The sequence below is a fragment of the Strix aluco genome, chromosome 14, assembly GCF_031877795.1.
Source record: "Strix aluco isolate bStrAlu1 chromosome 14, bStrAlu1.hap1, whole genome shotgun sequence".
NCBI classification, from domain to species: Eukaryota; Metazoa; Chordata; class Aves; order Strigiformes; family Strigidae; genus Strix; species Strix aluco.
Window position 1 is genome coordinate 2,738,344 of NC_133944.1, and position 17,367 is coordinate 2,755,710.

Below are 17,367 nucleotides of genomic sequence, written 5' to 3' on the forward strand. Positions count from 1 at the left end.
TTTGAGTATGCAGCAGCCATTCAAGAGTAAAAAAGATGACTAAGGACCCACAAGGAAAAACGAAAGGAAAAAAAAAAAAAGGTACGAAGACGATGGACAGTTACTGAGGAAAATGAAATTTAAAAGTTAGTGGGGTCTGCTGCCTTCAGTTATCATTTACCCTGTCCACCCATAGCCCTCTGCCTGAAAAGGGAAAGCAAGAAAAACTGTGACAGGAGGGAATAAGACCATGTAAGGAAAAGAACTGAATTTAACTGGCACATGCTCTAATCCTTAGTTTATTTCTGGTTAAAAATATAGCAATCCAGTGCAGTGTAATAAGAAATCTGCTGAAAAGGTAGCAGAGAAACAGCTAAAACAGAAGCAAAGCAAAGCTGAGTCCACAAGTCAGGGCTGCACCCAACAACTCTGTATGTGAAATATCGAGGAAGATTTTTTTCCCTCCTTCCCCCACCCCCCCCCCCCCAGTAAATCTCTGTGTGGGTTTCATCCCACCCTTGGGTTGCTGCCACACTCGCACCCCTTCTCCTGTTGAACAGAGCTGCAGTGGGTAGAACTGAGGGTGGAATTTGGTCCCTGGACGTACCAAATCCCAAACAAGCCATTGGAACCGTACCTGTGGTGGATCACCGGCAGAGCTGATCTCTGCGGCGGGGAAAGATGGTGTGGGGAGGGGAGGAAACAGGCATTTTTGAAAAGCCAGGGGACGTCAGCCATTTCCAAGCAATTCAGCTAAGACCACACTCTCGTGATTGGGACCATAACAGCTCAGAACAGGGATACGGCATCTTTAATGAGTATGCATATTATCAGTGGGGACAGGGGAGGGGAGAAAATCAAGGCAGGCATATTACAAAGATGGTATAAACGAACAAATTAAGTGACATAGAAAAAAAAAAAAAAGAAAAGAATACATCCTTAGAGGCTGCCATTGCCAATGATGTTTGGTTTTTTGTTTTTCTTTTTTTTTCTTTTTTTCTTTTTTTTTTCTTTTTTTTTTTTTTTACAGGGACATGTTGGAAGCTGGAATATACATCCTGCATTACAAAGTGCAAAATACTACATGCTCAGAGCCCAAGCATGATGTCTGAAACAGTCCACAGCAAGATGTAAGAGACAAACCCACCACCCTCTCCCTCCTCTCTGGGACATGCTCCAGTGCTCCTCCCCAGATGCCTTTGAAAAAGAGTTTTATCTTATTTTGCTTTATTTTGTTTTATTGTTATCCTAAGTGGATCAGAATTGAGCCCTCTCTCCCCAGTCCCTCCCCACCAGTCTGCTCCCCGGCATCTCTGTGCGCGCGTGTGTTTGGGATGGGATGCTCAAGTAAGGCTGCTCCTCGCGTGTTGGCGAGCCCGGCATGATGACCAGCAACCGCTCAATTCGTGTTGCTGAAGGTGCCTGCAGGTTTTTTGAGGGAATCCAGGTACACGTTTTTACCCAGGAGAAATTGGCTGTGAATTGAAAGTAGCACTGAGTGGTTTTCCAGCCTTGCCGCGGAGAGGAGCAGCTTGGGGAGGAGGAGTGAAGGCGGGAGGGTGGTGGGGCTGCTGCTCACACCTTGTGTTGTTCCCTGTTCTCCCCCTGCCCCAAGAAATTTAGCAAAGCACCAATTGCTGCTTTGTTTTAAAAACAAATAACAAAATGGGGCCTGTTGTCCTTCTCCCATTTTTCACATCTAGACAGGGTTCATGCCTTCCCCGTGCTCCTTCTCTCCTCCTCCTTACAGCAACATTTCTCCATTTGCAAAGGGAGGAAGAAGAAAAGCCTGATTTTGCTTTTCTCTCCCATTTACTTTATCATTAAAGCTGTTGTGGATTTCCCTGGGAAACTCAGCCTGGAGCATCCCAGGACCCGTACATCCTTCAGTCAAACTCTCCCCATGGTCACCTCATCTGGTCTCCATTTTGGGGTTCATTACTGTTGTTACGAATATATTTTTTGGGGGTGAAGGGAAGGGAAATGAGGTTTTATTTTGTTGGGATTCCTTCTCATCCTTTCCAGTGTTGGGGGGGCAGAGTGTTGATAGCATTTTGCCATGCCACACAGCATAGTGTTATACAAGCAAAGAATTTTGGCTAAAATCCAAAAAACATTACCCAGGAAAAAAGGCAAACTGTGAGTGAGACTCGATCGTTTGTTGTTCTTCTGTGAAAAGACTTGGAAATTGTCGTAGGACAGTTCGAGTTATGATTTTTCCCTTTTTGTTGTTGTTGTTTGGTTTTTTTTTCCCCCATTCATACATGTAACTGTTATTTTTGCAAACAAGACAGTCTTGAATTAGATGAAAAAGTTAATAAACAAAATGGCGACTCCGATATTTAGTAAGATCACCATGACTACCAGGATGGGAGCTGAACCCTGAAAGAGAAAGAGAAGGAGAGGAGTTAGAAGGCGCATTCAAAGCCTGTCTAAGGTTGCCTTGGAGCAGGGCCTGGGAGCTGCACTGGGCTGGGGTGCTGCAGGGCAGGCACGTCTGCAGGTGAGCAGACCACAAATGGCTGATTTACACCTTCCAGCAAACGATCCCAAAGTGCTTGGTAACCCTCGAAGAATTTTTGCAGGCTCCTGCCTTAGTGAAGAAGGTGTGAATGAAGATCTCCCCCTTAGAGCTGAGCAAACAGCAGCAGTATGGACTAAACCCACATTTATTGCCTCCGTCCCTGGGACAACAAACAGGTCACCACATGGTCTTTCATCTAAGCACAATGTCCTCCTAAGGCAGTACTTGATTCTGCAAAAGCAGACAAAATCCCCCTCCTGTTTCACCAACAGAAATGAACCGGGCTCTGCCAGGAGCCCCTTTGCTCCTTCCCTGCACTGACCCGTAGTCCGAGGCATTCTTGGGGCCTGCAGCATCCCTGGTAGCACTGTCCCCCTTATGCCTGGGCAACAGAAAAGCTGCTTTTCTGAACCACTTCAACACTTTCCATCCATTTGCGTCGACAAACCTGCAGGTCTTGGGGCAGACTCTGTCACACGTTAGCACAAAGGGGGTGGGAGTCCCAGGGTGAGCCCCGGGCCCGGCGTCTGCCAAGCAAACACCCACCGGGCCCATTGGTTAAGGGAGCAGTTGCTCATTGACTCCCCCGTGTCGTGCATATAGGAAATCTGGCCTTAAAGGAGTAACTAAAATCGGTTGCTTACCTGGGGTGGTCAACGAAAGGAAAAAAAATAAAAGGATTGTATTGGATCATATAGTTGTTTGGGGGTGGTTTGGAGGAGTCTTCAAAGGACATTCCAATAAACATCCCAGAATCATCTTGGTTGGAAAAGCCCTTGAAGCTCCTCCAGTCCAACCATGAACCTCACACTGACCGTTCCCAACTCCACCAGACCCCTCAGCACTGGGTCAACCCGACTCTTCAACCCCTCCAGGGATGGGGACTCCCCCCCTGCCCTGGGCAGCCCATTCCAACGCCCAACAACCCCTTCTGCAAAGAAATCCTTCCTAAGAGCCAGTCTGACCCTGCCCTGGCACAGCTTGAGGCCATTCCCTCTTGTCCTGGCGCTGGTTCCTTGGCTCAAGAGACTCATCCCCCCTCTCTGCACCCTCCTGTCAGGGAGTTGTAGAGGGCCATGAGGTCTCCCCTCAGCCTCCTCTTCTCCAGACTAAGCCCCCCCAGTTCCCTCAGCCGCTCCCCATCACACCTGTGCTCCAGACCCTGCACCAGCTCCGTTGCCCTTCTCTGGACACGCTCGAGTCATTCAATGGCCTTTTTGGAGTGAGGGGCCCAAAACTGAACCCACTCATTGAGGAGCGGCCTCACCGGGGCCAAGCACAGGGGTAAGATCCCTTCCCTGTCCCTGCTGGCCACTCTAGTGCTGATACAAGCCAGGATACCATTGGCCTTTTGGCCACCTGGGCACACTGCTGGCTCATTATCAATCAATTAACCCCCCAGGTCCCTCTCTGACTGGCAGCTCTCCAGCCACTCCTCCCCAAGCCTGTAGCACTGCTGGGGGTTGTTGTGGCCCAAGGGCAGCACCCAGCATTTGGCCTTAGTGAAACTCCTGCAGGTGGCCTCAGCCCATCGCTCCAACCTGTCCAGGTCTCTCTGCAGAGCCTCCCTGCCCTCGAGCAGATCAACACTCCCACCCAACTGGGTGTCATCTGCAAACTTACTGATTGTTTGTGCAGGTATCCTGATAACAGCAAAAGTCTACGGTGCTCTATGTTAAGACAACATTTTGGGAAAGCACTAATAACCTTTCCTGAGGTTCATATGGACCAAATTAAGCTTCTGGGGCCTATTTGGAAACTACTTCAGCGACCCACAGAACCACTGCTCTGTGCCAGACACCTACCATAGGCTGGGTTGAAGCACACCCTGGGAGCATCCATTATTTTCTGCTGAGCATAAAGGCCGCCCAGCCAACTTGGGTTGGACCTGATGAGGACGTGGCTCTTGGACCCTATTAGCATTCCAGGAACCGTAGGAAGAGACCACTCAGTGTCAGGACTGCAGACAACCCTCCAACGCATCTTTCTGCAGAACACCGGTCAGAAAAACATCCACCCTGCCACCTCATCCCTGCCAGAAAACATTTGCTGTCCTGAAGTGTTAACGTGGCTGGCATCAGGGTGAGCAAGTGTGTGTGCAGGTAGGTGGTAGCTATTTCTCGGAGTAGCTGGTATCCTCGTCTATTCTTGCTGCAATGGAGCTGTGCCAGCTTTAATCGCCTGGAATGGTAGAAATGCCTTTCTCTACGCTCCTGTCCTCGAAACAAAGCTCCCATCGGGTTGGCATGGGGCAGGGATGGGTGCCCTTTCTAAGCAAGTCCTTGTACCACTCTGCAGAGCTGCTGGGGAAAAAAAAAAAAAAAAGGGGGGGGGGGGGAAAAAAAGAGCTCCTGGCTGGCCAGAGATCGTTTCTCTTCTGAGCAGGCTGATTCAGTTCGCATTTGGGAGTGGGTGGGAGCGAGGATGCTGGAGCTTGCTGGAAAGGCATATTTTGTAGCTTAGCAACAGGGTCAAAGGAAGCCAACCAAATGGAGGGATTGCGGAGAGCCTCTCCTGGCAGCCAGGTATCCACGCCTGACTGCTTCCAGCAAATCTCTCCGCCTGCACCACGCAAAGCCTTTCAAAGGCAGAAACCACCCCCCTGTTGCCACTCCTCCCCCCCCACTCCCTGGCCTTGCCGCTGCCAAGCACTGCGATGCGGTGTGTTATTTACATTTGGGGGGTTTAGCTTCATTTCAAAAGATTATTGGGTTTTACGATTTTTGAGCTCGTGTTAATATAATAACAGATTGCGAGCGATTATCACTGTCATTGTTTCTGTTGGCAGGGCACCACAGAGACACAAAATGCATTCGGTTCCCTCCACCTCGCAGCCAGGGGAGGACTAAACTGCTCTCTCCTGAGCTCACATTAGCCTTGGTCCACTCGCCGTTTGATTTCCCTGCCAAAGCAGCAGCGACCATTTCTGCCCCTGCTCTGCTCAGACTACTAGATGGTTTTGACATCACAAAGGAGGCAAAGTTGTGTGGCAGCTGACGTGAGCCTGGGATAATCTGGAGGCTGCTTTCCCCCCTGACAAAAGGCAGAGAGCAGGACTGGCTGCCTCTTAATTCGCTGGTGTTTGAGCTCACAAACACAGACACTTTGGAACTGTTGGACTGACCGAGATCACAACCCTCTGGTACTTGTGTTTGTAGGATGCTAATGGGATGGTGTCCAGGGAGGGAGCACACCCTTCATTTATACACCGGGACATTGAAGCCATGCCCCCATCTAGAAGAATGGGGGGAGTCAACATGCACCTACTCGCTTGCATCAGCAGCAACTGGCTCCCTGTGCACGAATGTTTTGCTCAGCTCCCTGGTTTAGTTTGCATCTATTTGCATCTTGCGTCCTCTGTTCAGTGCAGAGGCAGGAGGAAATCCTTGCTTTGCCACTGCGTATGTGGGGTCGTCCCCATTTGCCAGCAAAAGCATCCCAGAAATAGGCTGACCAGGGAGGGGAGGGGTCTCTGCAAACAGAACAGCTCAAATCCGACTGTCTGACAACCTACAAATTCTGCTTCCTTTTTACAGCTCCCTCTTTTTTAACACCCTTTTCCCTCTCCTAAGTCCACCAAGGGCTCTCCAGGCACGGACTGCAGGTACGGCTGCTCCCCCCCGGTGAGACGCCGCGTGTCTTGGCAGGGGCTGGAGTCCTGCCTGTGGCAGCTGGTGGATAAGCAGCTTTGTGACTCTGAAGCTTCTGTTTTAGCACCAATTATGAATCCTGCTGCACTTCTAAATGCTTATGTCTGGCTTATTTCTCACTTGTAAGGTCTTTGTGCCTTAACCTCTGCTCAGAGGAAACGCTTGCCCTTCTCCCCTTTGATGGCAAGGATGTCCTGGGATATGTGTCATCTGTTTCTAAGAAGTGATTCCTGCTCAGTGCCCAGGCAGACGATGAATCACTTCTGTGTTTGTGCTTTGGAAGAGATGTTTTGCTGAGCCCAGCCTGGCAATAGGTCAGTGAACTCCCTTTTACTGCAGCTACAGCCAGCATTTTAGAACTAGCAGCTTTTACAACTCCTCATGCTACATCCTAGCCCTCTAACATGAGCCATCCCCGTGTAGAAAGAAGAGACAGAGCCCTTGATTTGCAACTTTGCATGTTGCTTTAGTAGTTCGGTGGTGCTTTATCTCGTCTGTGGCCTCCTTGAGACTTTGAGAAGCCCAAAAAAAACCCCGAGGCTGGGGGTATCGCAGGCTCTGAGGTGCTAGAAAGCCAGAGGTCGAGCTGATTTTCTGAGCCTGGGGTTTGTGTGTCAAACACATCAAGCAACCTGCAAAGCTTTTCTTTTTCATCTTTTTTTTCAAAAGCTACGACACTCTCTTTAGCCCTGAAACAGTAGTGCTAAAGCAGGCCGTCAGGAGATGCAGAGATTTGTTTAAACTACCCTGCCTGTCATTCAGGAGACGAGGCTCCGCTGCGAAACGCCGCGCTGCCTCCCAGCACAGTGCCCGCAAGTCCAGAACCTGCTTTACTGGGAAGCAGACGCCAGTTGGCAGCGTCCTCTCACCCAATTTTAGCTGTCTAAACGTTAGATATCTAGTCTGTGCTAACCATCTAGGCTGTCTGTAGACCAAGTGACGTGAGATGAATTCCACCCAGAATGGTTACCAGCCTGGCTCCAGGAAAGGAGAAATTAAATCAAGCTCTGGTGTGCCTAAGCATCATCCAGTGTGCTGGGTGATGGCAAATCTCATCAGCAAAACAAGGCAGCTCTGGGGCTGGCTCTTTTTATTTTTTATAATAAGATCCCTGGACTCCTTCATAGGAGGAGGAAAACATCTGCCAAGGATGGACAACGTACACCAGTATCAGCTAGGCAAAAAGGTCCTTCTGTATCAACAGGGGTAGTCTCCAAGGACTTTTAAGATTTCCTCCAAAGTTTAGAGAGCTGGAATGCAGACCCAAACCCATGGAAGCACTAAAATGTGAATAAACCCTTGTTATGGCACGGGAGTAATAACAGTAATCGTTGCAGAAGTAATGAGTGACGGCTTCTTCCAGTCTGTGGTTTTTGGCACACTGCAGCTCTGATGGTGGCTGCAGCCGAGCACCACCATTCCTGCCCCTCCACCTTGTTTGTTTTTATCCTTTAACTGTTGTGTAGCAACTCAAGAGTCTTACTGGGAATACAAGGGACAGCTGGTTTACAAATACAATTGTAGCATAATTAATTTAAGCATTAACAATCCATTATTATCTGTTATCGCAGGGTACAAGCTCTGTCTCTCTGCCATGGAAACCATAGTGCAGGTTACCTAGGAATCCCTCTGGGATCTATTAAGTGTAATTACTAAGGACTTGGATCAGCAAAAAATATATATGCATTGTTTTCCAGCCTCAGCACTGCAGAAAGTGCTGAAAACTTAGCAGCTCTGTGACATTTGTGCTGAATTGTCACATAATTGCCAGGAACAGGCTGCTGTGAAACGGTTAAGGAGCATTTAGCAAAAGAAACATAAGGGATTCACTTTGCTTTCTCTGGCGTATTACAGCATCTCCCGTGACTTGAGGAAGGGAGCCCAGGAGATGCTGAATGTGTAAGAGGAACGGGCACTCGATACCAGTGTGCAACTGAGCCGGGCGGTATGGAAAAACCTGCTTCTGCAGAAAAAAGTGGCTAAAGCCAACACGAGGATTTATCCTGAGATAGTGTCTCTTAATGAACTGTTTTGTCACCTCTGGTTCAGTCCTCATGTTACCGGTGCCTGTGTAGCCAGGAGCGAGCTGTTATGTTTGGAGCTGTGTGTATGTTTTTAAGATTTTTGATTCTTGTGGAGACAAAAGCTGGCGTTTGACCCCAACTTCTTCAAAGCTAGAAGATGTGGAGTTGGGCTCAAAACCCTAAAATGAATCCAGGGTGAGAGGAGCAAAGTCAGTGAGGTGCTCTGTTCAGGTACATCAAAGGGCCCCTGAGATTAAAAAGGGTTTTAAAAGGACCCTGTCAAGTTAAACATCACATTTCCCTCTGAACATTATTTACCTCGTGCTGCTACAAGTAATGCCTGCGATGTCTGTACATGAAAGAGATTAGAGGAAAACCAGTTTCCGATTATTATTTGTTTTAAAAAGAGACATCCCCCAAACGGTTTGCTTTGCGCATGCGATGGCTCTTCCGGCGCCGCTGCAGCCCCTGCGGCGATGCCCAGACCCTGGCTCGTCTCTAGAGATGTGATGGCAAGTGGCTGCCTGCAGGACCGATCTTCCTCCTCGTTCCTATGTAATTAGAGCTTATACTTGTGTGGACGTGTGGATGTGCCACGGCCATTTGGGACTGGGCTTTGAACCTGTTTGGTTGAGATGAGAGAAATAAAGGAAAGGCAGACGCGTCTGTGTTAGGAGATCTGGGGAAGGCTCCTGATGGGGGGAAAATAAAAGGAAAATCCTGAAGCAGGAAGACTGAGAGAACCCCAGAAATAAGCCCCAGGAGGCTAACCACAAAAATGTCCCCAGGCCCATTTCCCAGCAGGCTGGTCCAAAGGCAGATAGCACAGCATGAGCATTGAGCCTGGTCTGAGGTGCAGGGGAAGCTTCACGATTCAAAGAGTGGGTGCCCGTTCGGGACAGAGGGAACAGCCTGCTGTTCTTTATCTCCTTTTACACTCTTTAGGGCTAAAGCTGCCTAACTTTTCTCAAGAAAACACTCCACCTCGAGGTCAATCCCTTCAAGAATAACCCCACAGCAGCTGGAAAAGGGAGCATCCGTCACCGGCATCGGCAGGGAAGTGCCATTTCTGGCTCCGTGTCCCCCCCAGCTTGCTCCATCGAAGCCTGGGCTGAGGCCCCTGGCCGTGTCCCCCCCCTCAGCCCCGGCTCCAGCTGCATGGCATGCTCCGGCAGAGCCCTGTGCTGCCTGCAGATTGGCTGCCTCCTCCTCACTTTCCCCAGCGACAACGAAACCTGCTCAGAATATCTTGATGGAAAATACGCCCCTCGTGCAGCAAAGCGAGCGAGGAAGATGCTGCAGCTGCTGGAATCCCTCCCCGCCTCCCCAGCGGGTACCTGCAGGCGACAAGGGGGTCCCTCTGAGATCCCCAACCCAGCAGATGCCTTGCAAACTCCATTTGCTGCAACTGTTTCCCCTGCTTTGTTTGCAGTAAGAAGCAGCACCGTTAGCAAACAGCCGAGACCACTGAGATTTTATCCGACAGCACATGACAATGGAAGAAAATGTCAGGGGGGGCTGGGGTGGGTTTTTTTTTGGCTGCTGCCCTACTGTCGGGCCTTCTCGATGAGATGAGACAGGGGGATTTTAAGGGGCCAAGTCTTGCACCTACTCACATCTCCAGGGTGCCTCTAGTGAGACCACAACGTGTCCCTAGAAGTCTTCCTCTAAATGTCCGTGATTGCTCCTGCTAAATGAGGACAGGCAGATGAATCAGGCTCCGTTCGTGCCTGAACACGGGCCCTTCTCGCAGGCATGCTGAGGACCTCTGTGCCTAAAACACTTCTTTTCCCTTTTAGAAGCTGCGGATGTTCAGCACCTGCAGAAAAGGCGATGTATTCTTCCCGCCCCCCCCCCCTAACCCTAAAAATGCGTTTTGTACTGATGGATAAAAGGGTTGCTAGCATTTTAGAAAGCTTCTTTCCCTTTCCAGTGTCTCAACAATCCCTTTTTTTCCTTTCCTATTTTAGATCTTCTCAAAGGCTCTAGGAACCTGTGAAGCATTCAGGCACAGGCTTGAGCTTTGCGCCTCGTGGGCCTTTAAGGCCAGAAAGGATGGTGACGTTCACATAAGTCCCTTAATCCAACACCACCTACACTGGTCCTGGCATTTTGGTTTCTGTTTTCATCTGCCTGAATGATGACAACTGATGGGAGTTTGCTCTGTGTGTGCAGGGGTCAGTGCACACAGAGACACAGAAAGATCAGGTGGCTTTAAATGTACTTTTAAAGCGTTTGTATGACTGTAGCGTCGGCTTGATGACCCTGAAACCCTGAAGTCCCCTGATAGCAAACACCAAGCAGCGCTGAATTTCATCAATGTTATTGAGCGGTGGCCTCAAGAAATGACCTTTATAAGAGCAACTTGCAATTACTAATGGGCCGCCCCAATGAAGGGGGGTTCTGGGAGCCTCTTTTTAAGGGACTGGTGAAAAACGACTGAGAAGAACAGAGTTCCTGTAGCTCATATAGCAGCCTGTACATCTGACTCCTCTACAGAGGTCTGCATCCCCACCTGGGCACACATTGCAAGAGGTTGGAGACCAAGGGACCCCCCCCAAGCTGTTCCAGCCTCATTTCTAAGCCAGAAATCAAGAGAAGTGATAATTTTAAGACTGCGTTTTTGCAAGACCTGCACTCTTATCCCGTTCCTGCGAGCACTGACAGAGGTGTGCTTGTTCTCAAAGCTGGAACTGGCACTCCAACACAGAGCCAACCCACTGGGCTCACTGATGGCGTGCATAAAGCTGGTTTATGGCAGATTATTTTTAAAACGAGCTAACCCATGAGGGTGACCACAGTTCTGCGCAGAGCTACTCCAGGTAGGGCAAAAAATAGCCCTACTCAGCTAAAGAGCATCCTTCCCGTTCATTGGCAGGCACCTTTCTGAAACAGCCCAGCTGTCTGAGAGAGGAGAAATGTCCTTTTCAGCGAGCAGCTTCACAGATGGCAGCGCTGTGGATCACAGGGAAGCGGGCTGTCATGCAAGCTGAAACGGCGTGGGCACACACGCGTGCACGCACACGCGTGCGCACCACCGGCCTTCCCCGGGAGCTGCGGTTCGCCTGCATGCTGGAGGCGAGCTGCTGGGAGTCGGAAGGGGAGGGGTATTTTAGGTATTTCAGGCTAGCATGAGAAATGGGGCTGTTGGGAGCTTTAATTCTGCCTGAAAAGATGTGGGGTGTGAGCAGGATGCTGTGGATTTTTTGCAGGAGCAAGCAGGCGAATGCCCTGTGTCACTGAGCGCGCACAGGGGAAGGTGGATATGGGGACTGTGGGATAAATCCTTCCCCCTTAGCCTTCCCCTCCTCTTCTTCAGTGACTCACTACCTTTGCCAAAGCTTGAAACGCTCTGAGATCCTTGGCGGCAGGTGAGGGCAAGGTCATGGTGTTAGGCAGGAGGTTGGACCACAAACCACTGCACCTCCCGTTCCTCTCCTACCGCTCCTTCCCGTGTTCCTGTCCGACCACCCCCTCCCTGCCAGGCCACTGGAACAAAACCCTGCTAGCACAGTGCAATTCTTGCTAGAACAAATTGTTGCTGGCATTGTAGGTTATTTAAATCTACATATTATCTCTTCCTCTGTATTACATTAGCTTCCTCCCAAACCTTCGCCATCTGTTCCACCCTCGGTTATGAATGTGAGAAAACTGAACATGCTGCTTCACAGCTACAGCACTTAAAAAGTATGATGTGCATCCTAATGGCTTTTCTGTGCGCCTTTCCGTGCAGGCTGTGCCCCCCTTCGTTATTGCTCGGGATTCACTCGAAAGAACCATTAATGTTATGTTGCATTAGTGGCTCTTCACCTCCAGTGTTGCAGCTCAAGCCCTCCCTGGGCGGGAGGTTGCTGTGTGCTGGCTCCGGCGCGCGGGCTGGGGTCTGTCTGCGAGGTGGGAGCCTTGGCAGCGTGTCTAACTCGGGCGGCGTGGGGAGAGACACCCGGACTGCTTGTGCCAGCCATCTCCCCGAGGAGTGCCTGGCTCTCAGCGAGGAGAAACAGGGGTTTTGTTCCTCCTTTGGGCTCTGTGTCTCTCCCAGCTCCCTGTCGCCGTGTGAGGTCACGTTATCAAAGGTGCTGGGCCATCTGCGAGTCCCACGGACTTCAACAGGGTTGATGTCCACACAATAAGTGCTGCTTTTCCCCTCTGAAAGCCTGTCAGGCTCCTAATGCTGCCTGTCATTTCTCCAGTGCTCCACAGGCATCTGTGCCAGCAGGGAAGGACAGCCCGGCCTGGCTTCAGCTTGTCTGCTCACTAGCGTGTGCTCAGGGCTGGCTTCACTTGGAGCTCTCTTTTTTTTTTTTTTTTCTGACTGGCAAGATGTGTCCTACGGTGCAGTCCACCAGCAAACACACTGTGTTCAGCTCTTCTTCAATGCTGTGTGGGTGCTTTGGAGCCTGCGCCGAAGCTTGCAAGATGAATAGGAAGCCAGAAAGCTACAGGGCTGTGTGTGGGGGTGACTTATCCACAGCCACAGCAGGGAAACTGTGGCAGAGCTGTAGTTTAGGCCTTCCCGCATCCCGGCTGCTCACGGTTTGCAGATGTCCCCGCTCCCTCCTCTCTTCCCGCCCGTTCACTCCCATCCCTTGGCTGCAGGTGCCGACACCTTTGCGGTGCTGGCAGAGCTGTTGGCAGGCGGCTGGAGGAGTGGGGATGCTGTAGGTATGGCAACAGTAATCATACCTTACAGACCGTGATGCCTCCAGCCCAAACTTTTGGCATGACTGACAAATGTCATTTCAGTTTCATGATCCCTGTCTCCCAAACAACCGAGCATCATCTTCTGCTACCCTGACAGGGAGGTTTAGCTCCTTTCTTCTGCCAGAGGCTGAAATGTCACCACCTGAGAGTTATAGAGTTTCCATTTCTCCTGTGTAGGTCTGGCCTGGGCTGTGGGACATCCAGCAGCATGGGACCCCTCCAGCCCTGCTCTGTGTTTGGCGCTGACTCAACAAGGGGCAATTTGGAGCGGTGGTGGCTTCCCCACTGCTCCCGTCAGACCTCATCGCCTCTCCTAGCAATGCCAAACCAACAGGGAGAACAAGTCAGGAAGCTGCTCTCAACGGTAAGTCCGGGAATCAATCAAAAACCAGGAAAGGACCTGGGAAATCACACAGCTCAGCCTTCTCCCAAGGCTGGTTCAGCTCTGACCAAGTTATATCTGAGCTGCAGATGTCCAACCAAGTCTGAGACCACTCCTCCCTCCCAGCCACCATGGCCTCCCCAGGCAATTTATTCCAGCCCTCAACTCACTAGTAATGACTAATGGCTAACCACTGCCTCTAATGTTTGAATTTAAGCCCATTAATTCTATCAAGAACAGATTATTCCCTTCCACTTTGCAGCAGCTGTTTTAGGTGTTTGAAGATCGCTCCGTCTCCTCTTCTCCAGCCTGAACACCTCCAGCTCTTCCCTGCAGCCAGTTGTTAATGCCCAACGTGTCCTTGTCTCTCCCAAACGAGGAGCCCAGGACTGGATGTCTCACAAGGGGTTATCCTCCAAGTCCTACAAGCTATGCTCCTGCTTAGAAAGCGTGCTTGTGCTCCTCACAGTAGATGTTTGGCTGTAGTCCGCAGTATCACCCTGCTCTGCCAAGCTCCTGGCTAGCCCACTACCCTCGCTGTACTTGCCCGTGGCTTTCCCTGCCCAGGTATCCTTCCTGAATTGCATCTTCTTGTCTGCAGTTTGCCGAGACCCTTTTTGCATTGTATCCCTCCACTGAGGGGCTGGTAGCCCCTCCTGGCTCTGCAGCAACTACACACCAAAAAACATGAGCGGTATCGTGTCGTGCAGATCGGTGCAGGAAAACCTGAGCAGCGGTCAGCTCGGGAAGGCCACCCCTTTGCAATGTCCCCTGCTCCCTGACCATGGCTCCCTCCTCCACCTGGGCCAGGCCCCCAGTGTGACATGGTGCCAAGGCCACCACCTCAGTGCCACCACAAAGCAGCAGAGTGATGGAGAGCCAGTGCAGGTGGAGACCAGCTACCAGGACTGGTATCACAACAGGGTTCTGCCACGCTCTTGGGCCAGCATGATGTTCTCTTGCCACAACCTAACCACAAGGAAGCATCACCAACACCTTGCCTACTCCTGCAGCTTTTCCACCCGGTGAATGCTCAAAATCCCAGCGATAACGTATTTTTATTGCTGGCCCCGGGGCTGGGTTGCAAAACAAACTCAAACTTGCTGCTCGCATCCCCCAGTGAAAAATCTGCTGCTCCCACCAAGAGTTTGCAGAGAAAACCCCACACTGACTTCCAGCACACGCTATTATGCAGGATAGGAGAAGGGAGGAGGGGGATTCAAGGCACAAACCCACGATAATTCGGGGTTTTCGCTTTCTGCCTCACTGCAGCACCACAACAGCTCTGCACCGGGTCTCTCAGCCAGATTTCAACACAGAATTTTGCCTACTTACCGTACTGGATTTGAGCGCATCCCCATTGTCCTCTTCAGATTCTAGTGCAACAGGTAAAGATTTCTGTGGCGGGGAGAAGGTTAAGTCCCACCTTAGTAGCCGAGGTTCAGCTTTGTCCCCGAATCTCAGGTTTTCCAGTTTCTGCACTGTGGGCTCGGCAGAGGAAGCTGGCCTGAAATTCTCTTTGTTCTGGGACTTAGACCTCAGTCTTTGAACCCCGAAGCCCCGGTCTTCCCCGCGGTGGTCATCAGCCATGCTCCTGCAGGGACCCCCTTTGCTATAGTGTCTTTTTTGGGTGTGAATCTCTTGCATATAAGAATCCATCCTCATGAGGGGCTTCATCTCCATCTCGTAATTGCTCATCTTCTCCTCATCTAGCTCAAGCAGTTTGGAGCTCCCTGAGCTGTGGTTGTGGGACCTGTGGTGGGAAGTCCATGAAACCGTGGCTGGGGAATCTGTCCACCTCTCTCTTTGCTTGTGGTTGGAGGCCGAATGTTTGTGTCCTCCGCTCCGACCTCTGTAGTCTTCAGGGACGGAGGCTGAGCCCAGCTGGCCGCTGCGCAGTGTCCCGCTTCTCACGCTGCGAGTCCCACCGACCTTCTCTTCGCTCCAGCTGTTGGGTCGCAAGTAATCCCCGCCACGTCCCTCCAGCAACATCTGGATCTCCCCACCCCTCTCTTCGTCCACCGAGACCTGCCTGGAGAAGTGAGCGCTCTTGTTCCTGCAGGAAGGACCCAGGGGCGGCGTGGAGGAGGGACTGGCAGGGAAGCTCTGCAGCGGGCTGTCATCGGGAGTCAGGTCGGACGGGGTGGTCCCTTTGCGGTACAGCTCGGGGCTCTCTTGTTGGAGAGGTGTCCCGGTGGAGAGGACCTCAATGTCATCGCTCGAGTTCTGGCGCTTCGGTCTCTGGCATTCGAGCCCTTTTTGTGTAGTCGTTAAAAGAAAAGAGAGAGGGAGAGAGAGAAATGCAACAGGATTATTTCTATTCTGCGGGCGCCCACCGGGTTTTTCATGTCAAAGAATAGGGCCGAGAGCGTTGGACGGCAGGGGAACCGTGGGGCAAGATCAGGACAGCAGCAGCGTGGCACAATAAACAGCTTCTGCGACTAGACCCAGAGAAAAGACATCGCTGGTTTTACACCAAACCTACTATCACCCCCAGCAGCTGCAGAGCAGCGCAGTGCGAGCGGCTGCAGCCCGGCACGGAAAATGCTTTGGCATCAGCTACCGGTGTTGTCAAGACCGAGGCATTCTGCACTCAGGTTGTGTTTCTCCGCTGCTGTTAACCCACGGACTACCAGCCCTTTTAGAAGCCACCTGGCACCACCGTGGCTCTCATCTCCAGTGGATTCAAACAGGCTCAAGGGTGGCTGCTCCTTTAGCACCCGCAGTTCTCGCCACCCCTGCTGCCGGTGGGCACCCTGCGCGCTTGGGGACGTGCGTGGAGGAGCGTGTGTCTGTATTACAGATAAAAAGACTTGCAAGAGTTTTGCAGCCCCGGCGATGCGGGGAAGCCACTTATGATGTAGAGCTGCTGGGAGCCCTGTGCAGGCAGGGAGCGGGCGCCAGGGCCCTGCCTGCGTTCTGCCTTTCCCCAACAGGTTGCAGGGATGCAGCAGCTCGCAGCCCCGCTCCAAAGCAGCCCGCGTTGCTCCATGGCACCGTTCCTGCCCCACCGTTTTTTGGGGATCTATCTGACCACCTTTGCCCATCAGTTCCCAGTTCGCGAGCATGAGAGGGGAAATCTGAGCTGCAGCCAGCGGCAGCCCGTGGCTCACCCTGCGCCCTGCGGGGTGCTGCTGGGGTCACCCCGTGCCCTGCTCGGTGCTGACAGCCTTCACCCCCCTCCCTGGATGGGGAACACGTCAGCTTTGCAGATGTATGGCTTCGGAAGGGGAATCTCACCTTGAAGCTTGCGCAGGGAGATGGTCCCATCTGGGCAGATGGGCAAGCTTCTCATTAAGAATAAACCCCACAAAACACATATCAAACAGCTTTCCTGCCCCATGCAGGCAAGGAGGGTGTGGACATTTCCCCACTCAGTCCCCCCTTGCTCGACGTGACGGGGAGCACACGGGTGGTTGTGCCTCACACGTCTAGGCAGGAGCAAAGGAGCAAGTTTAGGGCTACATGAGTACAAAATACACCGTATCTTTAAAGATAAGATCATCTTATCTTTACCATGCTGAACGCACTTCGCTCCCCTTGAGCCCAGAGACACCCCAGACCATGTCTCCCTGGGGACAGGGACCTGGGGACAGGGACTTCAAGGGTGGCTGAGTGTCTTCTGCTGGAGGTGACCAGCTGGCAAGAAACATGTCGCTTCTCTGGACATTTAGAAAAAAACGCAACTTATCAATCATTGATGAAACAGCACGTTATTTCAAGGGGGTGCAAGCTAACGGTGGTTAATTCTCATTTTACCCTCTCAAGGCATAGTTGTTCCCAGCTAAAGCCATGCTACATTATGTGAATAATTCAATAAATATATTAACTGCCTAATGCCTCTGAAATGCATCTAATTGCAATTGCTATGGCTAGACGAGAAATGAGTCTCAAAAAGGAAGAACTCAATTTCTTACCAGGGTTTAAAAATAAATGCTCTGAAGCGCCTGCTCTAATCTCTTCACTTCTGCTGAGTAATTTTCTCTATCGCATCTTCTTGGGGAGCTGCTGCCGCCGGGACATGCCTTCGCCTGCAGCCGTCCCCGCGTCCCGCTGTGCCGTGGTCTGGATATGTGTGGGGGATGCCGGGAGCGTGGGGACGGA

The 17,367-nt window shown here is 51.4% G+C and overlaps 1 protein-coding gene across 1 annotated transcript in view; it reads right to left on the reverse strand.

Moving 5' to 3' along the window:
• Window positions 1-752: 752 nt before the first annotated feature.
• JPH3 (junctophilin 3) overlaps window positions 753-17,367 on the reverse strand; it is a 58,446-nt gene continuing 41,831 nt past the window's right edge. Inside the window, exons 4-5 of the mRNA XM_074840103.1 lie at window positions 14,599-15,518; window positions 753-2,361 (exon numbers count right to left, since the gene is read on the reverse strand). Coding sequence (XP_074696204.1) covers window positions 2,281-2,361; window positions 14,599-15,518 — 1,001 coding nt within the window. The 3' untranslated portion in view covers window positions 753-2,280. The remainder of the gene's footprint in view (window positions 2,362-14,598; window positions 15,519-17,367) is intronic.